Below are 27839 nucleotides of genomic sequence, written 5' to 3'. Positions count from 1 at the left end.
CTTTGAGCGCTTGTTGACTCTTCTCCACCCACAAACCAAATGGCCAACACGAAATACGCGTACGTGCGTAACTTTGAGTTACCAGATCCACTGCTTCCGGGGACGTTCCTCCTTCTCAGACTAGACGGTCAATCCTTCCATCGGTGTGTCTCTTTCTCTCTGCGCATCCACGCGCACCTTCATTAACCCCACCCCGCGCTCCATACCCACAGCTTCTCAGAAACCCACTCCTTCACCAAACCCAACGACGTTCGGGCACTCAAACTCATGGACCGCGCAGCCCGAGAGCTGATGGACCTCTTCCCCGATATCGTCCTCGCCTTTGGCGAATCAGACGAGTATAGTTTCTTGTTGAAGAAGAGCACGACGCTGTTTAATAGACGCCAGGCTAAGATTTTGAGTACGCTTGTGAGTGCGTTTACGGGGTTTTATATGTTTTATTGGGGGGAGTATTTTGGTGGGAAGAGTAATGGAGGAGAGGGGAAGGGAGGAGAGGAAGAGGGCAAGGAGGAAGGTGAGGAGGAGGTGAAGATGCAGTACCCAGCAAGCTTCGACGGTCGGATTGTCGTCTACCCCTCCGAGAAAGAAGTCAAGGATTACTTTAGGTGGAGGCAAGCCGATACGCATATTAACAACCTCTACAATACCGTCTTTTGGGCGCTGGTGAAGAGCGGGAAGACGACGACAGAGGCGCATGCGGTTTTGAAGGTGTGTATTTGGATTGTCTTTGTCTAATGGTGGATGTGTTAATTGGGATTATTGAATGCAGGGCACGTACTCTAAAGACAAGCATGAAATCCTATTCACACAGTTTGGGATAAATTACAATAATATCGATGCACGGTTTAGGAAGGGGAGTATACTCGTACGGGAAGTGGTCCCGGAGGAGGAAGAGGTGCGTGGAGACCTGAATGTACTCACTGTCCCTTGCATTGAACCCTATGCTTCATAGATTGAGCATAACCAGAACGACTCTACGCCAGGTCCATCGTCTTCAACACCCTCCCATGGCCCCGACCAACCCTCTTCATCACAATCCACCGATCCCCCACCTCCTTCACAAGACCCCTCACTTCAACCCCCCACCTCTACGAGTACGAATGCTCCAACCGACGCCACTTCCACCTCGAACACCCCCACACCAGCCTCCACTTCGACCTCCACGAGTACGAACACCACCACCTCAATGAATACGAACACCCCATCCTCCACCTCCCCTTCCACCCATCCAAAATCCAAGAAAAGACCCAAAAAACCTAAACAACCCAAAACCCGCGTCGTACTCCTCCACTGCGACTTGATACGGGACGAGTTTTGGGATTCGAGGCCTGGGTTGTTGGTTGATTAATATGGTTTGGGTTCGTTAGTAGTTGATTAATATTATGGCCTGGGTTGTTGGTTAGTATGGCGTCTGCGTTGTTAGTTGGTTAATATGGCCGTGAAACACCCTAATATTAATCCGACTACTGTAGTCGATACTCGGAGGGCTGCGCAGATTCTAGAGACTGCGGGTACATACCACAGTATATACAACATGGTTAGCACGTCCGATTCAGATATGGTCAATGGTCAACGTTTGCGAGAATGAGGTTCTGGTGACCTGGTCGGTGATCATGGTGGTCGACCGCCGAGAGATGAGAGCAAACTCGTTCTCAAAGATAATTATAAAATATGTACGTTCCTAAGGAAGGAGAACTCTCGCGAGCGAGGTTCGAACGCCCGACACATAGTAATATACACACCCTCTACGGATTCCATGGCTACCTGGCGCAATGGTAGCGCGTTTGGCTTCGATGGCTTTACGGCTCCAATGGACACCAAAAGGTTACAGGTTCGATCCCTGTGGTGGTCATTCTTTTTGCCTTTCGCACCTTTAATCCAAGTATCTTTGTTTGAGCAGCTGTTGTGAACTAACAAAGTTAGACGATGAGACATTACTGACAGTAAATTGTCGCTCGTCAATCCGTAAGGCAGTAGGAAAGAATGGGGTATCTATTTGATCGACTGCGAAAGGAAGGATCATGGTGTCGTGGAAGGGAGAGTTAGGCTGCGACCCCTGTCTCCTTCCCTTGTTCATCCACTTGTCCATCCTCTAGTACGACTTCATCCTTCCCCTCCTCCTCCCCCTCCTCCTTCACACCTCCATTCCTCCCTTCCTCCTCCCCCTCCTCGGCTCCCCCCACCTCGGCTCCCTCCCCAGCCCTCTCCACCGCCCCTTCCTCCAACTCCCCACCCCCCTCCCCAGCCCTCCCCACCGCCCACTCCCACACGCCCCGCACTGCACCCCAATACCTCCCCTCATCACTCCTCACATGCCTCACATGCTCGCTCTCTCTATACACCTCCTCGCGCACTTCAACCCAACCTAGCGCGCGTGCGTGGGCGGCGTGGGCGCGGACTTGGTCGGCGGGGATGAGGGCGTCGGTGAGGGAGTAGATGTAGAGGCGCGGGGTTGTACGGGGGTGGAGGGAGAGGTGGGGGAGGAGGAGGGGTGTGGAGGTGGTGGGGGATGTAGCCGAGGAGCTGGATGAACTACCTTTAGCAGCAGCCGTGGAAGCATCCCCTCCACCCTCCAAATCAACTCCGTTCAACCCCTCCTTCATCCTCTCGAACATATCCATATTCCCACTCCGGCCTTTTACAACCCCTAGGCACCAGAACACCCATCGAAGCTTCAACCACGATTTCACCACGCCGTATGTTAGGATTATGAGGGCGCCGATGAGGAGTTTGAGGGGCCGGGAGGAGAGGGAGGCTGTGAATGCTTTGAGGGTGCTTTGGAGGCCTTTGGAGCCTGGGGTAGAGTCGAGGATGAGGGCTGTTGGTGGGAGGGAGGGTGGGGAGGTGGTGGTGGACGAGAGGAGAGGGTAGAGTTTATATAGGAGTGCGCTTAGTGTCGTTAATTGCCACGAGCCGCCTATGCATGATTTAATTAGCACGCTGTGGTGGAGAGCAAGAGGATGGGGAGGGGCGCTACCGTTGGAGAAAGCGTGTACGAGGACGCTGGGTTTCTTTGTCCCGTTGTTGGGAGGTAAACATCCCTGTTCTTTGAGGAGTTGGACGACCGGGAGGAGGGCGTCGTCCTATCATACCACGCGGAACGAAACGATATCAGTATAACTATCAGCATAAAATGAAACAAATAACCCGACGACAATTGCGACCCTTGGAGGATGCAGTAGTGCGGCACGTACATTCGTCTTGGCGGAACTCCAGAAGAACTCGGGTTGGGAGCGGACGAGGATCTTTGTCGCCGCTGGGTACATCTCGTCGTATTTCTGGGTGTATTTGAGGAGGTGCGGGAGGTGCGCGCCCATCCAGCCGAACATGAGGATGATACTACAGGGTGGAATTGGGTAAGTCGTGGATTCGGGTATGTAAATAACGGTGTTCGAGCGTGAGCGTGAAGATAGAACGTGGGTTTAACAATGGGGGGGGGGGGGGGTAGAAAGAGGGGAAAGAGATGATGAGGGAAGAGGGGCGGACGTACGCTGGTTGCTCATTGGGAGATAACCCGCCTTCGGGTGTAGGCTGTGGTTTACCAACATAGACGTATTTTCCAACCTGGACCAGTGAGTTGGTGGGTTTCTTGGTGGACATTGACGGGGGAGTCGGAGGAGACGATGCTGAAGAGGCTGGAGGTGAGGACGAGGACGAGGAGACGGTGGTCTCTACGGCCGGTTGAACCATTCTAGAATCTAGACAGTGGACGTATAGTCTTCAGGGAAGATGGGAATGCGAGTGGGCCTCGGAGAGCAGTTGGCTGGGGTTTAAGTGACAGGTTTTGTGATACAGATTTACAGATTGGGGTGTAGGTTTCCGTGTTTCCGAGGTCGTGCAAGCCGACGGTGGCGGATTGAGAGTTATCTAACCCAAACGCTTCGAGATATCACGTCGTAGTCGAAGTCGCAGTCCCGTCGTCTTCGCTCTGATCGACAAAGTCCTCGTTGACCAGAGTCAACCGAAAGCCCTACACACTCGTGGAAGGCAATAGTCAAGGGTCAAGAAAGACTGAGAGTCCAAGGCGGCCGGTATCTTCCTCCTCCCGGAACCCGAACATTGTCACAGATGCGTTGTTGTTGCGTTCTTGGTCGTCGGTCAACTCGGAGGTATTTCTCGGGCTTCATCTGATGGATTAAATAAGCCCATCAATTCAATTGCCTTTCGGTCCTTTCGATCATTGCGGTGCAAGCGTTTCCTGGATTCCTGTATTGAACGCTCGGGCTATCGTTGGACTGGCTTTGGGGATTTTCCTATCTCATTGTCAGTGATAGGTCTGATTTGGGATTTGGGTATACTAGGAACAAGGCTGGTGCACTCGTATACGAAGCATACGACGAAGACGAATCGATTCTCGCACGACACCAACGACGGACGACGCCACACTCGACCTCGGTGCACCCATCCACTGGCAGAACTTTGAATCCTGCTTAGGCGCTTACACTCTCCACAATCAACAGTACCACAAAAATAAGACCGCGAAGTAGGAGAGAGAAGGGTGTTACTGAATTGGAATTAGATGGCGTTAGCGGGGTCGACATGTCCGCATATCCAGAACTCGCTGGATGCTGTACGGACGCGGTACAAAACTGTTCTCGCGTGGAACGTGCATCGTTCGCAAGCTGTTAGGGCGAGTGGGAAACGGCGTAAGGTGCGTCTTCATTTATATATCCCATGTGTTATCTTAGGCTGTGAATGACCCGACGATTTACTCGTTTATTCATTTATTCCTTCATCGAGAGAACAAGCGCTGACATATGAATTCAGATAGCAGCTCCTTCGTGCGGGATATGCTCACTTGCGTTATCTCGTCCATTCGCATGTCTACATTGCGATTTTGCCGGGTGCTGGAATGACGGACATGCTCTTCAACATCTGAAGCAGACCGGACATTCCTTCTGTGCGTCTGCCATATCCCTTCCTCGTCCAATGTCATATCGTCTGACTGACCCCACATCTATTCCCTATCACTCAACCCAACTGCGATTTAAACAAATACCGAACTGCAACTGCCCTGAACGCGAATGATTGTGTGGATGGATGGGTATACCCGTATAGGCGCGGACACTAAATCAGGCTCGGTATACTGCTCTGAATGCGAAGACTTTATCTACGACGCGAAGATGGAGGAAGTGTGTATGGAGAGTGTGATTGATGCTGAGGAGAAGCAGACGAGGTTCCAGGGTGCGTCTTCTCCTTTCTTCCTTTCTTTCCTTTCGCCTGCCATTTGGGAGCATTCAAGTCTTGGGCTAAGAATCGCTAACACGACTTTTGTTGAATATAGTATCTCATAAATTGCGGGAACCGTACAAGAAGTGGACAGAGGATGAGAAGGACAAGGCTGCTATGGAGGGATTTACGCGGTTACCTTGCCAGGGTGCGTGTCTTCGCTCCGTTCAAGTAACGACGTGCTCACCTTACTTTTCATCATCCCCATCGTTATTCTCTCCTCGTCCCCAATACCACTCGCGATCCTCGCCTTTCTGCACTACCAGCCCGCCGCGGCCTAGTCAACCTCGGACAAACCTGCTTCCTCAATGCCGTCCTCCAATGTCTAGTCCACAACCCCCTCCTCCGCAACTACTTCCTCAGCGACAAACACAACTGGCGCCAATGTAAACTCGAGCACTGTGCATGTTGCGAGATGGATAAACTCTTTACCGAGGTCTGTTCTCTCCCTTTTTCCCTTCCTGCCTTTGCTGCGGCCTTGGATTTAACAAACGAGTTGTTTGGAATTCTTTAGATCTATTCTATACCTACGCCTCCACCGTCCACCAACACCCCTGCAAACTCCACACCTCTTACGCTCTCATCCTCGCTCAACCCACCACCTTTGCCCTCCCAGCACCCGCACCCGACCCAGCCAGGCCCACATGCGCCCCATACGTTCCTTCACACGCTGTACAAAACGTCGCCTGATTTATCGTCCTATGCGCAACATGACGCGCATGAGACGTTCATCTCGTTGTTGAATTTGATACATAGTACTACGAGGGGGAGTACAAATGTTAGTTGTAATTGTGTTATTCATGGGGTGTTTGGTGGGCAGTTGCAGGTGAGTGGTGGTTTTTACTGGTTTGGTTTTGTTGGGTTGGTCCTAGTTGGTCCTGGGTTCTTCTTCTCGTTTCGCATGTCATTGCGTTCGCGGTCCATTCTCTTCCCTTCGTTTCGTTCCCTCACCTCGAAAAACGCGAGCTGACATGGGTTGATTGTGCTCTAGAGCGATGTACGCTGTGAACGGTGCGGGAATACGACGACGGCTATTGATCCCATGTTGGATGTTAGTCTTGAGATTGGGAGGGCTGGTGGGAGTAAAGGTGGTCCCAAGGCAGCGGAGGAGTTGACCTTGGCTGGGTGCTTGAGGAGGTGAGTTGTCCTTTGACCACCTTTACAACTTTTTGGTTGGCTTCTCTTCGGTGTATTAATGGTGATTTGGAACTGGGATAGGTTCACGACTTCGGAGAAGTTGGGATTGAAAGAGTATACGTGTACGAAGTGTAATAAAGTTACTACGGTGCGTGGTTTATCACTCGTTATTACGAGTGGCTATGATCCAATGCTAAATGTGCGGCGATCCTAGGATGCGAGTAAGCGGATGAGTATACGGCAGTTACCCGCTGTATTGAGTTTTCAGTTCAAGGTGCGCTTTATAGCTGGGGTCATCCCTCCTCCACCATCCCTCCTCTTCATCTTCAAATTCTTCATCTCTCGTCCACCATCTAACCACACCTCCGCTCCACTCCTAAAACAGCGCTTCGAACAACGAACAAACGACAAATCCTCCGCTCGTAAACTCGACACGCCGGTTCGGATCCCTGCGTCGATTAATATGGCGCCGTATACGTCTGCTGTGTTGAAGGAGATGGATAAGGAGAACTCGGCTGGGGGTGGTGTTGGTGCTGGTGTGCCGTTTATGTGAGTAGAAAACTATGTTCCTTCAAGTGGATTCTCGTTCGAGAGTGGGTTCTCCTTCAAGAGTGGATTCTGGGGTTGCATTTGGTCTTTCTTCGTTCGCGTGTTGTTTCGCTCACCTTGCTGATTGAGACCGTATACGCAGATACCCAGGACCGGAGGCCATATATGAATATGATCTCTTCGCTGTGATTAACCATGAAGGTCAGATTGATAATGGGCATTATACGAATTATGCGAGGTTTGAAGATGAGGTGCGTAGAGGCGTTGGTGCTAGTTCGTTCGAATCGTGACTTATGGTTTGGTTGTTGCAGTGGTATCGCTTCGACGATGACAAGTACGTGCGCATTTCTTCTTAAGTAGAGCTAACGCTGACCGCGCCCCAAATTTATCTCGCCAGGGTAACACACTCGAGCCTCGGCCAATGTCTCTCCTCGAATCCGTACATGTGTTTTTACGTGAAGCGACACCTGGATTATAAGCCGTACATGACGCCGAGCTATACTGTGCTTATGCAGAAGCAGGAGAGGGAGCGGGAGGCGAGGGAGGCGAGAGAGAGGGAGATGAGTGGGGGGAGTGTTGGTGCTAGTGGGAGTGGGCGGGAGAGAGATAAAGACAGGGATAGAGATAGGGATAGAGATAGGGACAGGGATAGTAGGGACGAAAGGGATGCAAGGGCTTCGAGGGATAGAGATGCGAGAGACGGTAGAGATCGCGATAGGGATAGGGATAGGGATAGTAGAGATGGAAGGGATGGAAAAGACGGAGGAAAGGGGTATAGTAAACGCGAGATGCCGCCTGAGGAAGATGATATCATGAAAGAGATTGACGATGCTCTACTTGCTACTGTGTAATGTAACACCCGTATGTATCTGTATACCGTTCCTTCGCTTGTGGTTTGGAGCTTTGTAACTGTTGAAAAGGATGGTTCTGTTCGATAAGGTTTGGGACCGCAAACGGTCTATGTTTTGGCCCCAGGCAATGCAACCTTGACGCGGTGCCCGGGCGCTTTCTGACTTCCAATTGTGCATTGTCGGGGATTGAAGCCGGTGATTCACAACCTTTGCGTCTACCTTGACCACCACAACCGGGATACTCTTCTCTACCTGAATATGGACATCTAGACCCAATGCTACGACTTACAATACCACTAAAACGCGCTTTAAATGTGCTCCCGCGCACTGAGCGGACGCAGGCGTGCCGCTATAGCACCCTCAACGCGTTCTGGTGTCACGGGCAGGCTGGACTCGCTGCCATCCAACACCCGCGCGCCTGCTTGATCAAAGAAGGGAGGAGGACGTTTTCGGTGAGTTTATAAACCTCTTCTGAAGGCAGGAACGTTCAACTCACTATCCCAGACTCGGAGCAACGTCGAATCCTCAGGCACGAGTACTGCAGAACAAGGCCATAATACAACACGTACCGTCTCGACACTTGACCCGTCCAAGCTAACACCAAACGACTACCAGGACTTTTCCGGCCTCTGCCAACCCAACATCCGAATCGCTACTGCAACCCGCGGCAAATGCGAGCGCCTCCAGCTGGTGTACGACAAGGACCAGTACAGATACTACCCCTTCCCCCCATCCGCACGGGGGTTCCTCTACTTTCACCGCCCGCCTGGCACGCCCGCTCTGACCAGCCAGATCCGCTTCCGCCTCGTCCCAGAGCCCGACCCAGCGCTGTTTGACGAGGGTAAGGACCTGGTCACGAGCGATGGAATCCCGTGGGGCGTGCTCCTCCCAGCAGTCCTAGTCCGGACTACGTTCCATCGCCTCGCCGAGCTGGTGTTGCGGGAGGGGCATATCAGTCCTGAAGAGGAGGCGGAGATTCGGTCGATCGTTGGGGACCGGACGGCCATTGACACTGGCACTGAGTTGTTGTGGAATATCACCGACCCGTTCTATTTGCACTTTCGGCGCAAGTATTGCTGGATGCGGGTGCGCCATAGAGGGAAGATTGAGACTATTGGGTTCCGCACGAAGCAGACTATGTCTTCAGGTTAGGTCGTCTTAGTCTAGCCTGGGGTCATCCCATCCATCCTTGACAGGATCTTACTGACTAGATATACATACTTCTAGGAACCGCGCTGGTGCGATTCGAAGTGGTCTGGCGTGAAGCTCCGGTAACTGTCTTGAAGGCCAAGGGGCCTCCACCTCCTCCATCCCCCCGTGTCGCCATTCGCATCCTCAAATTCACCGCACCGCCCGAAGGAGCAGATGTAGGGAAGCAGCGAGAGGGAGAGCTTCTTTGCGTGGTGGATGAAACGGGGACGGCCACGACCGCTGTTTCGCTGCGGCAGCCGACGTTCCCTGAGGCTTGTTGGGAGGAGCTTTTGGAACGGTACCCGCTCCATCCGTCGCGTGTATACCCGTGTATACCTCGAGGTTACGTCGGTAGATGGCCTGTTGGGGTTGAATGAATTGCTTGGTTTCTCGCTGTCCTGAGAGGGTCCACTCGCGTTGCGCTGTATGTATATGGTGCGCAGAAGGTCAGAGGGATCCCTCCCGCTTTCGCTGCAACAGTCTAACTTGTGGTGAAGCCATGAAGTAACGGAAGAGATGGATTTAATTTACAAGGAGGGAGAGGCTATTGGATACATCAGACTGGACTCGAGGAAAGAAAAGGAAGAAGCTACGGGTACAGTGTTGGAGAGGGCTATCGACAAGGACATGCATATGGGCGAAGACAGCACAATACAAGTACATACATACAAGGAGAGACAAAAACCCAAGAGGAAGCCGAGACGAGTCGCTCGTTATACCGAGCGTATATTACAACAACAAGAGACAGACAGCAAGACCAAAAAGCTGGGTATGTAGGGACCGCATAGATAAAAAATGTACAGCATTAACGTTCAATCAGAAAGAACTCAAGTGAATTATGAACAGGGCTAGAAGAAAGAAAGAAAGGAAAGAAGAGCAGAAATGTTTTCAAGTGACCTCCCGAGACCTCACGAGAGAACTCCAACAGTCTCCCGGTCCGTCAGACTCCTAGATGGTTTCACGCTACGAATTCTCATGCCCCTGTCCATCGTGTTGCAACGGGAGAATGGTGCGGAAAATGGACTTGAAGCGTGTCAAGAGCGGGGATGATGGCACCGGTTCGTCATCGGCATCCTGGGAGGCGTCCTGGGAGGTGCCAGAGCTAGCGGACGAATCCGAAGTGACAAAGCGTACTTGCGGTCTTGGTGCTCTCGAATCGGACGGGTCGTTCTCGGCGGTTGACGTTGAAAGTCCAAGTCCACGAGAAGAGGTGAACGGAGAGTCGGCTGAGACAGATAGACGTGATGACGACGGGGTAGACGGCGAGTTGGGAGGCATGTAAGGTGAGGAAAGGTACCTCGGTCGATCGTAATCCCTCCCTGAGAATGGAAGTGCGGTTCCGCTCCTCGACCATTGGCGGTACTTGTCTGAACTGGACGGGGACGAGGATGAAGAAGAGGAGCGAGAGATGGTGGGTGAGTTCCCAAACGATGTTGACCGAGTGATGCTGAAGGGGCGGTCGGGGAAGGACGGTGAGACGGATGAGATCAACGCGGAAAGGAGCTCGTCTGAGAACAGCGAGTCGCCGGACGAGATGTCGATCTCCAATTTCGGTTTCTCGGGCGCGTGCTCCATGCCGTATTTGTCCTCGCCGGTAGCATCTTCAGAGCCAGCAACATGCACACCGTCGTCGAGCCTACGATCAACTTCAACGCTCTGGACAACGCGTACATCCTCGAGCGAGATCGAACTGGGCGACACCGGTGTTTGAATAATCTCCAACTCTGGTGACAGGCTCAGCCCGAGACACCCATTCGTGAGCACCTGTTGCTTGATGAAGACTTCTGTGAGAGTTTGGGATATCTCTTCCAGGGAGGGTGTGGCTGGTGTCAAGGTAAGCTCGGGCGTTGGGGCGATAGAGTCGGGTTCGTCGTTTTCGAGGGCCGCACCCGCGGTTTGGACGAGTGCCTTTGGCTCCAGTTCAGAGTCGACAGTAGGCTCGGCAGTGAGGACGTTTGGTGGGGTTGGCTCTGAAGTTGGAGGGGCGATGGGAATCGAGTTGTGTGGTGGGAAGGGTATTTGGGATTCGAATGTCTTAAGCTGCGTCACAGCAGACAGACTGGACATGCACTGGGATTCGGAGGATATGGAACGGGAGATGGCATCGCTGAAGGGTTGAGGGGCGGCGTCGAGGATGGCGACTTGTTGGATGGACTGTTCTTCCCCGGGATGTTCAGACTCGGGCGCATCGTCTGCAGCGACGAGGGCACGAGTATCGGGTAGGGCTAAGTGTACGTCATGAGCGCATGGAACATTCCATAGACAACATTTCGACAAACCTTGATACTCGAATGCACCTGGTAGAGAATACGAAGGGTCGGTGTCGGCGTCCGAGTGTTGGAGGGACGACAATGGCTTCGACGAAGACCCTTGCTCGACTGGGACAGGAACGACAACAGGTTCGTATCCGGCTTCCTGCAATTGTACATGAATCACAACCGGTGTAAGGGCCACAGATGCTTGCGCAGGTGAGGTCAGCCGCGAATCTGCGTCGGCGTACTCGAGGTCGGAGTTGACGGCCCTTTCGTCGTCTTCGCCATCGGTAAGGCAAGGCTCGTTGTGGACGACTTCGGTGGTAACAATGGGCGGCTGGGACACGGATGCTTGGGCGGTGGGTTCCATCAGGTCTTCGAGTTCCTTTTGGTTCTCCAATGGAAGTGGGATCGCCAACGGGTCGGGAAGGACCGCCACACAGGATTGAGAGTCGTCGCCGCTGTCCGTCCGCTCGTCACCCGGCGGGGTAGGGACGATGATGTGAACGTCGAAATCCTGAAAGTCGTCGAGATCGCTATCCTCATCCTCCGGTAGTGGGATCGACATTGGGTCAGGGACGACCTCTTCGATGAACGCAAGGTCGCTTTCATTAGCGTCGACATATGGGAGCTCTTCCGATGAAGAACCGGTCGAGTCCTCCCTAGCTAAGTCATGAACAAGGAGACAAGGGGATGCGGCGGCGGTTGAAGACTCCTCGAAGATGGTTTCGAGTTGCGGTGAGGGAGGCCATGGCTCGGCGGGAGTGGTGGTGGGTTTGGTCGATGGCGGAAAAGAGACAACAATGACCTCGAAGGCTGAGGTTCCTTGACCATCATCGTCGTCGGACTGAGAGTCGGAAGTCAGAGAGGGTGGCGAGTCTTCGATGGAGGTGGGCTGGAAAGAAGCGGGGTCAGGGAGGACAGTCCGAGGTGTTGGGCCATCTTCGGGTTGGGTAGAGGGCAGTTCGCACTTGTCAATGGATGGGGCGATGTCGGAGTTATCTTGACTGCGGTCATTCTGTGAAAGAAGGGATGGTTCTGAAGACGCCGGCCGGTCTTCATCAATCAAGAGTCCAGGATCGTGCTGAATCCCGAGAGACGTCCCACCCTCCCGATCATCGTCTCCCGCACCAGCCTCATGTCCCACCAAACCAAAGCTATCAATAATGGAAGGACCACCCTCATTCTCAATCAAACCTTCCTCCTCCTCATGTCCATCTTTCTCGACACGAGGCGAACCGCAGGCTCGGTTATGAGCACCATCTCCCGCAACTGCATCTCCATTTCTGTCAAGTTCGTCTTCATAAACCCATAGATGATCGTCTGCGTCCTCTAGCGGATCTTTTTCGGATGAAGCGTCGGAACAGGTGGAGGACGCGGAGGATAAGGCTTCCGCAGCGAGTTCGAAGAGGTCCGAAGGGACGGGGGTGGGGACGGAGTCAAAGTTGAGGACGTTGATGTTTGAGCGCAGGGATGCGGTGCTTGATCTTCGGGATAGTGAGGCAGAGTGGGAGAAGAGGGGATCGTTGTCCCCAGCTGTGCTGCTACCGCCGTCTAGATCAGATTCGGGGGAAGGATTGGAGTACGGGAATTTGTCGTCATCGACTCCAGGATGATGGTGATGAGTATCGTAGTGGGTGAATTGGTGGCGGGAGATGAGCGGGCTGAAGTGGTGCGTGGAACGTGTCTCGACGACGTCGACGTGCTGGGCGCGGGTGATGTGAGGCGAGAGCGGACCCTGGTCCTCGAGAGTGAATGCGGATTGTGTGGACTCGGGTGTTGAGAGGAGGAAGTCGTCCCAGTCATCGCTCCTGTCGGCGTCGCCATGCACTGGAACCTCCCGATCGCTCTCGGGATGAAGAGTAGAAGGTTCTGAAGGTGCTGGCGAGACGGTGGGAGATATGGGAGGAAGCTCGAAGACCGTTCGGACAGACGGTGTCCGCGGCTTGGTCAATGCAGTCTTCCACCGCTGGAGGTCGTACAGAAGACTGGGTTCGTGGCCGCATAATCTACAACTGCAGTTCAGACGATGCATCTGGTGGCTCCTTGAAGGAGACGGACTCACCTTGAAAGAGTGTCGTCATCCATTGAGGTGAAGTAGGACCCAGTCATGTTGACTGTCTCGACGAATTTGGCGAATTTCTCTGAGAACGGGTCGTCGAGATGGGTGCGCATGAACTGGGCGAGCTGTTCGCTGGAGTAGAACGCGAGCTATAGGGCATGGTTAGATAGAGGACGAGCGCGCTAGAACTGAGCGGGCTTACAAAGGGTACGACGGGATGAGGGCGCCACATACGGGTTCCCGTACATCTGGGCATAACGAGCGCCGACATTGTGATGAGCTCGGAGAAGAGGTAATGTGACGTCCAGCGGTTAAGTAGTCTATCTGCAAACCAAGGAAATTCGATCTCTCGCTAGGGGTGGAGTACGTATTCAATGACGATGAGTCCAGATCACAACGATAAGGGGGTGGATTTCAACAGCGCCGACGACGACGAAGAGCACAACACCGCTGCAATCTGGACAGGAGAGCACAAAGGCCCTACGACGAGGGGGAAGAGGAAAGATGGGAGGGAAAAATTGATCGAAATCCTATCCAAATTGCAGGTTGTTGTACTTTTCCAACAGAGAGGCGGGAACCTGGGGAGCCATTCGATCGTTTCAAGGGCTGTTGGTCTTTATCGATTAACAGCACAGCTAAGCCGCAGCACTACCCTTGTTTGGATGCGTGGGCATCTGTGAACAATTGCGAACTGAAGAACCCGCAACGTGTTTTGGGCGCCTAGATGAGCCTCAACCCGGGTTTTTGTGACCTGTCAAATTTGAATGCGTTGTGTGGGCTGATGTTGAGGACTTGTTCCGAGTAATAAAAATACTTCTAGAGACTTCGAAAAACGTAGATTTCAGCGTCATGGGCGACATGAGGTTGGAGAATCTCATTTATCGATGCTGGAGAATAGAATATCGCTGTTGGAAGCTTGTAACACGTTTGTGGTTCCAGACACGATGTTCAACATGTGGCTAACTGCAAAGGCAGATATTGGTCAGTGCTGCGGGCTAAGAAGCGCTATTACACTTACATTTATTATTGTAGACTTTACCTACAACGGACATCGAGGATGAAGTGCTCTGGGCCAAGGGAACCGAGGGACTGGAACAGGGGCTCGGCAAGCGCCGAAGGTAGTCCCGCACGGTCACGTTTCTGATAAAAAAAGACCTGCCCTAAACAGGCGCCTCTAGATCGCGAAATATTTTTCTCTTGTTTCTCCAACACGTTCCACGATGTCGCCCAAGTTTTTCCGTCTTCGCCGTTGTTGTAGGCGTCGATAGTCGCCTCGCCATTGTCAGTGTCGATGTCCGCAGCTTGTAAGTTCAACGTTTCTTTATTTTCTGGTTTTATCTTCTTCGAAAAGATGAACTTTTTTACGTACGAGCGTTCACCCTACCTAGGTGGACGCAAATGAATCGTCTTTTGTCATAGTTACACTGATCGGTTTACCTTCTCGCAATTGTCGAGCCTCGTTGCTGACCACCTTTTATCCAGAACCATCCATGATCGTGAAGAACGCCGTGGAAAAGGGTGTTGTGATCATAGGCTTTTGGTGAGTCTCTTTTCCCAATCGTTTGCAGCTTGCAACGTTGCCTAGTGCGATGATCCCAATCAATTCAAACTAGAGTATCTGAGCGTCAACGACGCCATGCTTTTATCATGCTCATTTCTGATCCCACCTTACCTGCTGTTTTTGAAAATTTTACTGACCTTATTTCTCAGATCGTTCCCTCATCCTCAACCCTCGTCAACCCTCTGCCAGCCATCTTCAACAGTGAGTACCCGCCCTCCATTACCTTCTTGATGATACAAAGGAATTACCGCCTGTCCTTCCTTCGGGTTGGGTTGATGAAAATTCCACGGCTGTTTTTTAAAACACTGATCCTTTTATACTTCAATTCTCCAACCACCTCGCTGACATTATCTTCTGCAGAATCGCGACTGTTGTCATGATTGAATGTCGAAGTAGCTGAACACTGTATTTATTCAAGGGATAACGACATCAACGTGAGTAGACTTTCCATACGCATTGGCCTTCTCCTTCGCATGATGCTTTATCACGACGGTCTTCGTACTTCCATGCGCGAAAATGCCCGCCACAGCTCAAAACCTCGGGCAACCCCATCTGATCTCCTTCATCCATCCAACATATCTTCATTGACCATCCTTACTGAAGCCTTTTGTTTTCAGGTTACCGCCGGCGTCGGCCTCTTCGTATCTTTCCCCTTGGATGTACATTTGGTCCTGACCATTCCGTGAGTGTTGGGTTCCTCTTCTTTACTTTCAACCGATGAGTCAACATAAAAAATATCAACTAGAAGCTGTTGCTGAAGTCACATATTGACGAAACCTTATGACCTTCTGAACCTTTTTTTGTTTTCATTATTTCGTCACCGTTGGAGCAGTCGCTGACCAGCGTTCCTCAATTCCAGATGTTCATTCATTGTTCATGAGATTTTCGAAATCGCCGACTTCGGTCATGGAATCTAGGTGCGTCCTCGCACTTGATCAAGCGTAATAGTCGACCGTATCCCTACGCCGCTGTAATCATTTACTGCAAGGAATACGACGCTTTGTTTCGCTTGAAGCCCGTCGAATGAGTTTGGTATACCAGTGATTGGCCTTCGAAAAGACGCACGATGTCATATCCGGTCCTGATCGTCCTTTGGTCTATTTGCAATCAGCGATGTGTGGCAGAGAATTGGTGATTGGTAACCTGACGTCGGGTCTATGAATTTCTGTCGACTTCTGTCCTTCAAACTCGGAGATGGAAGGATGCGACTTCTCAAAGCTTTCGAGTTATGGGATTCAGGTCCGATGGACGGCACTCCAGGCGCTACTAAGCATGTCAGAGATCTTTGCATTTATTGTCGGATGCCAGCGTTCGAATCGGCATGCTGATTCCGCTGCTCATTATGGCCCTCGTATTCAGTGAGTGCTATCTTTAGATGCGCTCTTTGGATCGTAAGCTTACTAAATACCTCGTGGAGTACTGCAGGTGCGGTCTTCTCGACCTCTGTGGATGCTCTAGTGGCCTTGAGGCCAGAACTCTCAATGATCTTGATCCTCAAGTCGACGATGAGGCGCAACGCGTTGGCGTAGTCCAAAACCCGATTCTAGTCTAGCAAGTCCTGCAGTAGAAATGCCAGTGAAGGATATACCGAAGACTCCATCGGGGGAAGACAAACTTCGAATACCTCGGGAGTGGTATCATTGAGAAGATAAGCAAGGGTTAACCACTCATTCGCCTTCTTTTGCGTTGGTTCGGGTATCTGCTATAAGTAGCTCATATCTTCTCTTGGAAGTCACGGTGGACATGGGATAGATGGTGGGTTCGGGGGTGTATGTGCCAGCGGAAGCCACAAGGCTCAGGATAACTGACTGGTAAGCTACTTTAAACTTCATGGTTGGTACACTTCGAACCCAGCTGACCGTCTTTTAGTTCGTGTCGACTACGTCAGCCTGTAGTAATCGTTTGGATGCCGAGGTTCGTCATCCATTCGGAGCGTAGGCATCGAGCGGCGATGTTCACTCACAAGTGAACGGCAGTGGCAAATTTAAATAGCAAGGCGAGGCGACCTGGAACCCGTTTCCGAACCTCAGCACAACGCCGTTCAACGCGTTAGATAGCTGCGATTATTCACAGCAAGACAAAGGAAGCGTATTGGAAGGATCTCTGTGATGTATACGGTAAGCAATTCCGTCATCTCTGGCAATACCCTCCGAGTGGCGAGGTCTATTCTTATCTCTCCACCCAGCCACACGCACGCGTTCAACTCAGTCATCTCCACGCTTACCTGCCTTTTGAGTACTCACTCGTGACGATGACGCAGAAGAACTACGGGGAGTCCAAGTAGCCGCTGTTCTTGAAAGCTATTCATATCCTCGCCCTACCCTTCAGATCTCAAGTCTCGGGAGAAGCAAGCGGCTGTTTGGGAAAATCTGACCTGAAATTTGGAAATAGGAGATTTTTAGAGGGGCATAAAGACAACTGGTGTAAGTTGGGTTTCACCGTCACTCGCTCAGACTCGAGCTCGAGTGGGCTTTGCTTTCCTGGACACCACTCACGACGACTTCAACCTCTCCTCCAGTCTAGATATCACTAACTTGGCCAACGATGATCCGCTTCTCGACGTGCCTCATCGCGCTCCTCCTCGCCTCTTCGTCCCTCGCTGTGCCTTCTCCATGGGTGAAGCACATCCCCCGCGAGCTAGAGGGGTCGTTCTGGCCTCACCCTCCCAAGCCTCAGTCCCAAAGCGAAATACTAGGCGGCGGGACTGCCCCCCACTCAGGCAACGAGTCCCCTTCGACCCCACAGGATACGCCGAGCGCTTCAGGTACGGACACCGCCGTGCCCGCGCACGAAACGGTCCCTACTATTAGTTTGGACCGCAACGACCCCGTTTGGGACTCGAGCTTTGAGGGCCCATTCGATGCCATCCGGGGACCGCTGGGCGCGACGATTATTGGGCCCAATAACCCCAACATCGCGGTTCAGAACCCGGATTTGTTCGCCCCTCCCAGTACGGATTCTGGTACTGTGTAAGTGGGATCCATCCGAGTCAACGCCTTTCTTTCAACCCTACTAGCCACTGTGAACCCCTTCACGCCGTGCCTGGTCGTGGGCCACACATTGGATGGGTTAACGTGTTAATCATTACTGATGCGCCTCGTCGAATCACCCGTCCAGACCCAACGTCAAGTGGCCGATGAGTTTGAGCCATAATCGCCTTCAAACGGGTGGATGGGCACGGCAACAGAACAGTGCGTCTCGAAAGTCCCTGTAAAGCTTCTGAGCCCTTTTTCTGACTCGAATAACGCGCATCTTCTTCTTCTAGTTGATGTCATGCCTATCGCGAAAGGTACGCATATTGAATCATAGTCCTTTCTCTGTATGGTATTTTGAACCGGCGGCAAACTCACGATGTGGTTTCTTAGCTATGGCTGGTGTGAACATGCGGTTGAAGCCTGGAGCCATTCGGTGCGTGGTTGTTCTTGCTTCTTTCGTGTGTTATCAGTGGCTGATGACATTTGAATCGCAGAGAACTGCACTGGCATAGTACGGCAGAAGTGAGTGCACCATGATCGCCCCCTCCGGCGTTGTAAACTTCAGTGTTAAAAATAACACAACAATCCGTTCTCTTCGCCTACCTTCCCTATGGTTACCTCTATCATTCCCCATGACTTTCTCTACCCTGCTATTCATGATCACTATTCTCTCCTTTTCGCTTCCCATTTCACTTCGGCTCGCCTTGAACACCGTATTGACCCTTTAATTCCAGTGGGCCTATGTGATTAAAGGAAGTACTCAAGTCACATCTGTCGATGCCGAGGGTAGGAACTTCATCTCAACGGTTGGCCCGGGCGATTTGTGGTACTTCCCTCCTGGTATCCCGCATTCCTTGCAAGCTACCGGTGACGACCCCGAAGGGTCAGAGTTCTTGCTTGTGTTCGACGATGGCGCGTTCAGTGAAGACAATACATTCATGGTGGGTGCTACTGAGGGCGTGAGATGGATACGCGATCTTCGGGCTGACTCGGTGAATACTACTATTACAGCTGACCGACTGGCTTGCCCACGTCCCTGCTGGAGGTGGGAATTCCTATTACTCGTATAAAATCATATTCGACTAAACGTCTCGTTTTGATAGTGCTGGAGAAGAACTTCCAACTGTGCGCGGCTTTAGTTCCCTTGACCAGACTTGCTTCTAACCGATCGTGTTTCCCTCGTAGTGGTGCCACCGCCTTCGCAGACCTTCCCGCCAAAGACCTGTACATCTTCCCTGCCGGTCAGTCTTTTGCATCTTCTTCCCGATCATCAACCACTCATTAAATGATCCCCACACCAAACCAAAACAGACGTCCCAGCAGACGACCAAGAAGCACCCGAGAGCCCCTTCGGAACCGTGCCCGACCCCTTCTCCTTCGCCCTCTCGAAGATGAACGCCACGCAATTTGAAGGTGGATCTGTGAAGATTGTCGATTCGACCACTTTTAAGATCTCGAAGACGATTGCGGCTGCTGAGGTTACGGTTGAACCTGGTGCAATGCGGGAGCTTCACGTACGTCCTGGTATCAAGTTGGTGTCCGAGTCGGTGGCTGACTGAGCATCACAGTGGCACCCTACCCAGGACGAGTGGGATTTCTTCCTGTGAGTATCCCATTTGTTTATACCTGTGACACGAAGTACTCACTCAGACGGTAGGGAGGGTCAAGGTCGTATCACCGTATTCGCTGCCCAGGGCAATGCTCGAACATTCGATTTCCAGGCCGGAGATGTTGGTACGTTGCTTCCTTCGACTTTAGCCCAAGACCTCCATTGAAGTGATGTCACCGCAGGTTATATTCCCGCATCATTCGGACATTACATAGAGAACACGGGTAACACCACATTGAAGTTCCTCGAAATTTGGAATACACCCAAGTTCCAGGATATCAGTTTGGCTCAGGTGCGACCAGTTGCACTCTGCCTTTTTCGAAATATGAACTAACAATTTTGGGCATGACTTGCAGTGGCTGGCTCTTATCCCTCCTTCCCTTGTCAAAGCCCATCTCGGATTCACGGACGAAGTGATAGAGAAGTTGCCAAAGACCAAGCCTGTTGTTGTAGTCCCCAAGAGCGCTTCGAAGTGAACTAACTAAATATTTTCTTCTATTCGTTTCCTGAGCCATTTCTTACCGCGATATCTGACCACGAGTGTCATACGATTTTAGTGTATGCTAAACCATCTGTCACAGATGGACATCTAGAAGTATTTCTACCTGTTCAAATTATCGAACGTGGTCTAGCTCTATATCCAAGGTCTCTAGATCGGAACGACCTCGCAGTTCTCTGCGATCTACTCCCAAGAATCTCCGTTGCACCTAAAACAGGCGTCTAGATAGAGCCTCACCAGCGGTTTCCCCAGCTCTTTTCTATCTTCTATAATCCGATGTAAGAGAGGCTTGCCAGTAAACGTGTTTCCGCGTAGGGTGATAGTCTGGAGTTCAGGCCAAACGATGGTATGAGTTTGAGACCGGCTCAAAAGGTATACAAGGATAGGATTGGCGGACACATCGATCAAGGAGAGGTGCTGCAGGTGCGGGAAGGCGTCGACGGGGGTCGAAGAGGGCAAGTCCGAGTCGCTCTCGTGATCCGCAGCGCCAACTGTCAGGTCGTGCATTTGTGCGATGGTGAGCGAGGTTAAGGCTTTGTAATCTTCGTTGTGAGCATCGAAGACGGTGAGGATGTTTTGCCATTCGGAGGTAGAAAGGTTGCGGAGAGATAGGTTAGCGATGTTGGGTAATCGGAAGAGTCGTATGAACCGGGAGATGTCTTTGTTCTGAGGGGACCAGTAGTTGCGGATGACGTCGATGTCGAGGGTGCGCAACGATGGAATCGAGATGGGGACGTCACGCTGTAAGGCTTCGGGTTCCAGTTCCTCAACCACGGTGGTAGGGTTCAGCTCGGTGATGACCATACTCTCCAAAGCAGGTAAAGCGCGGAACATGTTCAGCAACCTAGAATAGTCTGACCACCCTGCCCGTCGAAGCCGGAGAACCTTGAGGTTCTCGGATTGTTCAGGCGAGAGGCAGCGCCACGCCACTTCCGCGTCCGCAAAGTAGACTGAGAGCGTTGGTTGAGGGGAGGCGGTGTATCGTACGATGTCGTGTTCGGCGGAAGGAGCCGAACCTGGGTCTTCTTGGATGAGCAAGCTCTCAATGTTGGGGCAGGAGAATGTCCGAATCAACTCTGCGACGGGCGGTGTCATCCATTCCGAGGTGTAGAGCGTGAAGGTGCGCAAGGCGGGGAGAAGGATGGGCGGTTCGTCGCCTCGGTTGATGTCCTCGAGGACGGTGTGAGGCTTCACGTGGATGATAAGCTTTTCCAAAGTATCCGAGTCAGCGAGCATCTCGCACAACTCGGAATACTGGGGCCAGCGTCCGTGCCCGCGAAGCTCCAGCTTCGAGAGTTGTCGGAGCGGCATCCGGATCCTATCCAGGCTGACGTTTCGCAAAAGCAACGTGGAGAGCTTTGGGGCGGAGTTGTCGAACACTTCGCGGGGAATGGCGAGTCTTCGCGCTGAAGAGAAGTGATAAAGTTTCAAGGACTCGAGGATCGGAACGGGGGTGCTCTCGAGGAAGGAGAAGACGTCCGGATTGGGAGTTGTAATCGCCAGGTGCTGCCACCGGTGACTGTGAGGGAGAAACATCCCCATGACGGTGCTGGTGATTTCTGGGTCCCAGTAGCAGTGAAGAGCAATGTCGAGCGGGTATCCTTTGGACCTCTCTAGGTAGACCGGCAACATGGGGAGGAATTGCTCGATGTTCCCCTGGGATAACCAGTAGACGCTCCAAACAGATGGTGTTTCTATCATAACGTTCCTCAACCTCCGAGAAACCTGTAGAATCGTCGCTCGAAGGTGGTCGTCACGTCCCGGCCACAAGTAGGCAAGCTCGAGGATGTGCGCGAGCAGCTCGTTGGGGAGAGCGTCTATCCCAGCGCTGGGTGCTTGTGAGTCGTTATCAGCGTCGACATTAGGGCTTTTGACATTGGGCCTCAACAAGGCCCTTGAGACCTTCGCGCCTGACGCCTGCTGCAAATCGAAGTAATCGCTGGAGGCATGCCTAGTGTGGGGTAAAATGCCGCCGCGATTGAGACACGTGGCTTTGCGATCGGACAGCGCAATGCTCACCTTGACGCCTCGAGGGACTGGGAAAGAGAGAAAGGCGTCGGGATAGGCGAGAAATTGTCCTTCATGGTCGCGCCAGACGACTAGAGGAAGGTGGAGGAAAGAAAACAACGTTTCTTGATTGTTGCTCCGGCGTCCATTTTGACTGTCGGATTTATGCCTTGTCTTGGCGATCATCCCTGTATGGAGTTACCGCTTTTGGTAATCAACATCCTCGCTTGCCCAGCCACATGCACGATCCGAGAACTCGCTAAACCAGTTGTCCAGCGAAGTTTGATGGTTGACGACATGTGGCCACGTGTGAGGGTCGTCGGTCGAGAGACTTGGCTACAGAAAGCAAGATTTGAGGTGAATAGCAGTCATGCGAAGTCCTACGCACTCAGCTAGGATCTTTGAGGGAGACGCGATGGAGGGAGTCAATCAGCCATTCAGTAGTTATTCCGAAACTGTATTCAACAGGCCGTCTTCCCATGCCAAACAGTCCTATCGTCGTTTCCGGCGAGTCTTTCGAGTAATAGGCCGGACAGTAGGCTTCAACCGAGTGACCCACGGATCTCTTTGACTGTCAGTGACTTGAATCTTCTTTTCAATGAGGGTATCTGCGACGGGTATCCAAGTCGACTTTGCAATCTCCCGTCTGCAGAAGAGGGGAAAAATGAGATTGACCCCTTATAGTCTAGAGAATAATGCGCAATACTCACTGAGCCCTCGGGATTGTTATCCCTCCCATGTGGATCTCTCGAAGATTTTTGACACAAGAAAGATCGATGTCGACAAGTTGTTACAGACAGTCCCTGTAGCATACATTCATTAACCTCAGAGATTAAGCACGAACAATGTTGCCCACCTAAAGCGCGTCACTGCCGCAGGTTCCTCCCTGACGAAATCCTTGTATTCGGGAACAACAATCTTGGAAAGGGCGATTTGGTTTCCGGGAGGAAGATTTCGGAGGCAGCCAAAGTCGGGCTACAGAGGTTTGCGATTAGCTCAAGTTGATATGTGTCCCTAGTGGGTTATTTAAGGGACGCCAACCTCCGGTGATGCAACAGACCAAACGATGATAATTCGGAGAGTAAGCTGTCTTCTCCGGAAGGGAAGTAGAGATGCGTTAATTTCCTGCCATGCGCGGCCAAGAACTTCGACCCCAACTCTCTGGGTGCATATGGATGGAGATCGAACCGTCGAAGGGAAGGTAACCTCCATACCAGCGTCAGCGATGGCTAAACTATTAATCAACTACTGAAAGGAAGGTAACTCACTCCACTTTGGCCAGCAGGTCGAGGACGGTGAGCGCTGACGTGGCCTCAGTGAATATGGCAAGGCGCTCCAACCGGGATAGCATGCCCACCGGGACAGGGGGCATTGTTTTGGGCACATCCTTCTCCAAAAGAACGACATCGCCCAGTGCAAGTGAGCGAAGATTTTCGATTCGTGAAAGGGCGTCAATGACTCGGAATAAGTTTGAGGTCTCGATTAAACCTTGCACTGTCGTGAGATGCAGCTGTTGAAGCGTATGCGGAGAGGCTGCCACCAGTAACTCCAGCATGTAGCAGGTGAGCGGTATCGGTGAAGTATACGTCCACCCGGATTCGGCGCCATGCTCTGGAGGAAAGAAGGCAATGTCTTTGGTGGAACGGGAAAGGATCGACTTTCCGGCGGACAGGCATGCCACACCCGGATTGACTTCGACCAGAGACTCAAAGGGTATTTTTGGCCTCCCTAACAGAGGCGGTACTTCCTGTAGAAGCCGCCGGTATCGACCGTTTTCCGATGGTGGCCCTCTTGTCAATTCACAAGCAATGCCCACCTGAGTCCGGGAACATAACAGTTCGATTCTCGATCTGTGTGATCCTCGTCCCCGAGCCCATCGCTAATAACTGGTTAGAGTGATAGCAACTAGGCAACCTTGTCGTACGCACCTTGAGAACTCGACCATGTCATACAATTCACGATCTTCAAGCATCTCCCACGACAGAGGCCTATCGTCATCTTCTTGCAGCTCCTCAGACCTGGGTTTGCTGCGCGGCGTCAAGAGGCGTACTTCCTCTAGAGTCGGGATGTCTAGTAGGTCCAGTACGTAGTAGGTCCAGTACGGAGTCGGATAACGGAGTAATTTCTCGGATGTCAAGGGTTCGAATTTTCTTCTTCCGGACTTCCGTGAGGACGAGGTCAGCACCTTCGCTCAACCCTGGTTCCTTGCCTGCAAAGCGAAAGTGCTCCTGAGCAGGGTTGTCAGCAGCGCAGATCGTGAAGAAATCTCTAGAGCTCACCAAGACCTCCCAATACGTCGAGATAGCGCACGCCAACTCAATGCAGAGGTACGTCCGAAGAGACAACGAAGGTTCCCGTCGGTCCGTGCTGGTGTCCACGAAGGTCAGCCTCCGCAAGTCGGTCTTGCTGAACGCCGTCATATAGCCTCCAATCGTCTCTCCTGCGTACAAGTCGTTTGTAACCCACATCTCGTGCAGATTTGAGCAGCGTCGCATGATGTCGCAAAACAGGATATCCATAACCTCCTTCAATCCTGATTCTCTTGATGAATGTCGCAAGCCGGCCGTCCTTCTTCAAAGCAGCGGCTAAGGCCTGAGCCTGCGCTTTGGATCGAAGGATAACTGTGTCGTAGAGTAGTGGCGTGCCGACGCGATTCCAGCTTTTGCAGACGAGAAGAGCAGCTGAACTGCTCAGTTTGTATGTTGAAAAAGGGGACACCCATGCGACACTGGCAAACAGTTCTTCTGAGATATGAAAGAACGGGGTGAGTATTTCTTTAACGATTTCGTCAGGGACTACTGGCGAACGTTGCATGGCTGCCAGAAAACAAGGGCAGTGGATGATGAATGCAAATGGACGCGTCGCGACGCCAGCACACGGACAGACCCGTGTGAACGCGACGACCGACTCGGAAACCGGTCGATGGCCAAAAAGCCGCCGAGTCCGGAAGGCCTGCAGTTTGAACTTTGCATACAGTTCGACGAATGTAGTTACGAACGTAGTAGACAGAACAGTATCCAGAGAATTAACTGAGAGCGATGACCTATTTCCTAGGCGTGATTTTCAACCGAGGAGTCCAAGACTCCCCATTCCAGTTCGCCAACCTGATGTTCGCCTTCTCCAGAAGAGTTTCAGCAAGGGGGACCCAGTGCGATTTGTCAATTTCGCGCCTAGAGAAATCGTAGAAAGGAGTCAGTAACCTCTCTGAACCTCACATCAACGGAGTTACGCACTGATTTTTTGGCCACTTGACATCAATAAGGCGAATTTCGCGGAGATTCGTGAGACCAGAGAGGTCGGTGTTTGCAAGAGCCATCAGGAATCCTTTTCTGCAGGAGCAAAGGTCAGATTACCGTCCACGTTACAGATCGCATTGCTCCATCTCGATTCTCACCCGGTAGCGTAGTGACATACGATTATCTTGGTCAAGGCAACATTATGCGATGCCTTAACACAGGCAAGACAAGCGAATTCATTTTCCTACGTCACGTTTCATGAGTCAGATACGAGTTCATTACCGACAGAGCATACAATTTGTCTTACCACTGGTCGTGTCATTCCCCAGGTGATGACATTTGGACAGAGCTCCGCGAACAGGTTCAGGAAGTTGCCAGCTACGCGTATCATACGTAGTTTCTTTCCGTGCACTTCCAAGAAGGCCTTCGCCGCCTGGGACGCCTCGGGAGCTGGTAAATCGAGTCTCCGAAGGGATGGAAGGCTATTTAGAATCGTCAGCGAGCGGTAGCCATCGAGAATGAAGGGACATACTCGGCTTTCGTCAATGCCACTAAAAAGGCCGATGGAAGGGGGGCCGAGTCGTGATAAACAGCAAGATTCTCCAACAGAGGAAACGCATCCGATGGAATCGGGCGTGTCGCGCTGACAGCCACTGCCTTGCTGAGGGGAGATTGGCCGATAATCAGGGACCGCAAGTTGCGGAATTGAACATACATATTCAATGCCGTGTCGATGGTCATAGAGTGCTTCCATACGGATTTGTCAAGTGCGACGTGAAGATGGCGAAGTGTGTCCGCGGAGTGAGCGACCAGTGCCTTAAAACTGACTTCTTCCAGTACTGCCTCTTCAGATGCCGGCCCTCCTCCAACCCACATTGCAGTGCAAGCACGGAAGCTGGAGAAGCAACCATCCGCATCCATATCCGAAATCGCATAGATGGATCCCCGCTGGGTAACAGTCTTCAAACCCGACCCGTTAACAACTAATGACTGCAAATAGTGCGAAATCCCAGGTTGCTCGGCGAGGGTGAAAGACTCTAGGCACAAGTATTTCGTGAGATGTAGGTGGGGGGAGGCCACGAGCTTGCGTATGTGTGCCTCTGTCTCGAGCAAAGGCGCTCCGTATAACAAGGGAAGAGCCCATTCCTTCAATGGTTATATATCAGGTCCGGCTCGGGTTGAACTTGAAGATGAAGAGACGTACCCTGAATTCTTTAGACACGCGCGATAGCCCTCCAACAAAAGCACGTTGTTTCCTTCGGTCACGGTATACAGGACGACCAGAAGAGTTGATTGGAATCCCTCTGACTTCAGATTTTACCGCGAGACCAGCTGCATGAGGAGAATGGTTTTCCAGATGAAGGCCCTGTCTTCAAGGGGCGCATTCGCAAGTGGACGGTAATTAGGATCCAGGGGATGCGAAACAATGGCTGGCTCCTCGGTTCTTCGACGGAATGACGAGTGCCCACCCCTCCTGGCCCGTCATGAGTACTGCAATCAGCCTTGAAAGCTTTGAGATGAAACGTACCGCACAAAATGCACTTTGTCATAAATATCCCGCTTTCCCACCATTGCAACATCCAACGAGTAAACAATGATCGCGTCTTGGATCCCCGATGATAGTTTATCGAACAGAGGCTTGCGTCGATCCGCCTGAACACGTATGGTTTTCAAAGAGGGGATGGACATCAAGTCATGGAATGAATCGGGGTAATGGAGCTGGTCCATGAACTCGAGATACTCCAACCTTGAAGCAGCGACAAGGCTTTTGTACACCGGCTCCAGCGCCTCTACCCCGAAGCGGACCCAAAGAGAAGTCCTGGTCTTCGATGCCATGAGCTATGAACCCCGGCTAAAATACCAACGCAGACGCTCACCAATATGGTCCATTCTTTTCCTATCGCCTCCGCTAAGCCGTTGGAAAGTTGCACGCGTATAGCTGATTTCTTGCTGGACTGTTCGGTCTCGCAGATAATCAGCCGTCGGGGGCTAATCAACCGAAACCCCTTGCGATAGCCGCTAACGCTGTCGGTGGACCATAGAGAAATCGTGATCCACAGGTCCGTCAGGTTGGGGCTGCGTTTCATGATCTCGAAGGTAGAGGCTCCGTAGCCTCCTTCCAACCTCATCTTCTTGATGAAGATGCCCAGTTGGGCGTTCTGCTTCAGTGTAGCGGCGAGAGCTACAGCTTGAGCTTTCGACCGCAGGATAACCGTTTCGTAGAGTAGGGGTGTCGACACTCTTAGCCAGTCCTTGCAGACGACCAGAATCGTCGAGCTCGTGAGCTTGTAATACGAGAAGGGCGACCTCCATGAGTTGCTGGCAAACGATTCGTCGGGGACGAGTAACGCCGGTGATACGATTTCCTTGATAATTTCGTCGGGGAGATGCGGTACGGGTCGCATTGTCAGCTCCAATCGACTCGAGCTTCCGATTCAGGCAGGTTCACAGTCGAAAACGCGAAACAACGCGTTCAGAACGCAATATAGGTCGCGTCGTTTTTCATGGTCAAGAGTGAACCGACACGGAGTGGCCAGTTGGTAGTTGTTTGGCTGATGGTACTGGTCACTGTCAGCGCTCCCGCACTCTCCTGCTGTCGTTCAGCTAAGTATACCAGCGCCACAGTTGCATTGCAATCGGCGCTGGCCTTCTGCTTAAGAATGGCCTTGGTTTTACAACCC

General features: G+C 52.1%; 11 protein-coding genes and 1 non-coding gene across 12 annotated transcripts; 7 read left to right on the top strand and 5 right to left on the bottom strand.

The window, feature by feature from the left end:
- Window positions 1–267: 267 nt before the first annotated feature.
- CC1G_06232 (tRNA guanylyltransferase) lies at window positions 268–1461 on the top strand (the record flags this gene model as incomplete). Its single annotated transcript, XM_001836593.2, has 3 exons — window positions 268–708; window positions 770–895; window positions 953–1461. The coding sequence occupies 3 exons, from the start codon at window positions 268–270 to the stop codon at window positions 1346–1348; spliced, it is 963 nt and encodes a 320-aa protein (XP_001836645.2). The 3' UTR covers window positions 1349–1461.
- Window positions 1462–1758: 297 nt separating this feature from the next.
- Window positions 1759–1852, top strand: CC1G_20098. The gene has a single exon. It is a non-coding gene; the product is annotated as a tRNA-Arg (tRNA).
- Window positions 1853–1864: 12 nt separating this feature from the next.
- On the bottom strand, window positions 1865–3600 carry CC1G_06231 (hypothetical protein; the record flags this gene model as incomplete). The annotated part of the gene is made up of 3 exons (XM_001836592.2): window positions 1865–3083; window positions 3195–3339; window positions 3491–3600. 3 exons carry the CDS (start codon window positions 3598–3600, stop codon window positions 2043–2045), a joined length of 1296 nt encoding a protein of 431 aa, XP_001836644.2. The 3' UTR covers window positions 1865–2042.
- Window positions 3601–4519: 919 nt separating this feature from the next.
- On the top strand, window positions 4520–4879 carry CC1G_14472 (hypothetical protein; the record flags this gene model as incomplete). The annotated part of the gene is made up of 2 exons (XM_002911428.1): window positions 4520–4651; window positions 4772–4879. The coding sequence occupies 2 exons, from the start codon at window positions 4520–4522 to the stop codon at window positions 4877–4879; spliced, it is 240 nt and encodes a 79-aa protein (XP_002911474.1).
- Window positions 4880–5123: 244 nt separating this feature from the next.
- CC1G_14471 (hypothetical protein) lies at window positions 5124–7766 on the top strand (the record flags this gene model as incomplete). The annotated part of the gene is made up of 10 exons (XM_002911427.1): window positions 5124–5184; window positions 5285–5377; window positions 5496–5665; window positions 5744–6055; window positions 6221–6366; window positions 6448–6514; window positions 6581–6915; window positions 7058–7166; window positions 7227–7249; window positions 7313–7766. The coding sequence occupies 10 exons, from the start codon at window positions 5124–5126 to the stop codon at window positions 7764–7766; spliced, it is 1770 nt and encodes a 589-aa protein (XP_002911473.1).
- Window positions 7767–8041: 275 nt separating this feature from the next.
- CC1G_06228 (hypothetical protein) lies at window positions 8042–9334 on the top strand (the record flags this gene model as incomplete). Its single annotated transcript, XM_001836589.2, has 3 exons — window positions 8042–8218; window positions 8271–8913; window positions 8994–9334. 3 exons carry the CDS (start codon window positions 8042–8044, stop codon window positions 9332–9334), a joined length of 1161 nt encoding a protein of 386 aa, XP_001836641.2.
- A 521-nt stretch (window positions 9335–9855) lies between these two features.
- CC1G_06227 (hypothetical protein) lies at window positions 9856–13542 on the bottom strand (the record flags this gene model as incomplete). The annotated part of the gene is made up of 4 exons (XM_001836588.2): window positions 9856–11182; window positions 11237–13218; window positions 13275–13420; window positions 13474–13542. 4 exons carry the CDS (start codon window positions 13540–13542, stop codon window positions 9921–9923), a joined length of 3459 nt encoding a protein of 1152 aa, XP_001836640.1. The 3' UTR covers window positions 9856–9920.
- A 109-nt stretch (window positions 13543–13651) lies between these two features.
- On the top strand, window positions 13652–15859 carry CC1G_14470 (hypothetical protein; the record flags this gene model as incomplete). Its single annotated transcript, XM_002911426.1, has 8 exons — window positions 13652–13879; window positions 14304–14389; window positions 14450–14575; window positions 14754–14811; window positions 14982–15033; window positions 15229–15266; window positions 15450–15514; window positions 15781–15859. The coding sequence occupies 8 exons, from the start codon at window positions 13652–13654 to the stop codon at window positions 15857–15859; spliced, it is 732 nt and encodes a 243-aa protein (XP_002911472.1).
- Window positions 15860–17308: 1449 nt separating this feature from the next.
- Window positions 17309–20054, top strand: CC1G_06225 (oxalate decarboxylase). Its single transcript, XM_001836586.2, has 14 exons — window positions 17309–17801; window positions 17950–18023; window positions 18098–18121; window positions 18198–18240; window positions 18302–18329; window positions 18542–18748; window positions 18819–18852; window positions 18911–18932; window positions 18993–19048; window positions 19119–19321; window positions 19376–19410; window positions 19465–19541; window positions 19599–19708; window positions 19773–20054. The coding sequence occupies exons 1-14, from the start codon at window positions 17377–17379 to the stop codon at window positions 19890–19892; spliced, it is 1458 nt and encodes a 485-aa protein (XP_001836638.1). The 5' UTR covers window positions 17309–17376; the 3' UTR covers window positions 19893–20054.
- A 44-nt stretch (window positions 20055–20098) lies between these two features.
- On the bottom strand, window positions 20099–21999 carry CC1G_06224 (hypothetical protein; the record flags this gene model as incomplete). The annotated part of the gene is made up of 2 exons (XM_001836585.1): window positions 20099–21866; window positions 21935–21999. The coding sequence occupies 2 exons, from the start codon at window positions 21997–21999 to the stop codon at window positions 20099–20101; spliced, it is 1833 nt and encodes a 610-aa protein (XP_001836637.1).
- A 1187-nt stretch (window positions 22000–23186) lies between these two features.
- CC1G_14469 (hypothetical protein) lies at window positions 23187–24736 on the bottom strand (the record flags this gene model as incomplete). Its single annotated transcript, XM_002911425.1, has 6 exons — window positions 23187–23669; window positions 23726–23801; window positions 23851–23923; window positions 23973–24150; window positions 24202–24324; window positions 24389–24736. The coding sequence occupies 6 exons, from the start codon at window positions 24734–24736 to the stop codon at window positions 23187–23189; spliced, it is 1281 nt and encodes a 426-aa protein (XP_002911471.1).
- Window positions 24737–24965: 229 nt separating this feature from the next.
- CC1G_06221 (hypothetical protein) lies at window positions 24966–27563 on the bottom strand (the record flags this gene model as incomplete). The annotated part of the gene is made up of 9 exons (XM_001836582.1): window positions 24966–25092; window positions 25156–25251; window positions 25317–25402; window positions 25466–25640; window positions 25691–26304; window positions 26363–26414; window positions 26480–26632; window positions 26687–26982; window positions 27036–27563. The coding sequence occupies 9 exons, from the start codon at window positions 27561–27563 to the stop codon at window positions 24966–24968; spliced, it is 2127 nt and encodes a 708-aa protein (XP_001836634.1).
- Window positions 27564–27839: the final 276 nt, after the last annotated feature.

This window comes from Coprinopsis cinerea (assembly GCF_000182895.1).
Source record: "Coprinopsis cinerea okayama7#130 chromosome 4 map unlocalized cont3.4, whole genome shotgun sequence".
In the NCBI taxonomy this organism is placed as follows: Eukaryota; Fungi; Basidiomycota; class Agaricomycetes; order Agaricales; family Psathyrellaceae; genus Coprinopsis; species Coprinopsis cinerea.
This window is presented reverse-complemented; position numbering and strand designations above follow the sequence as displayed.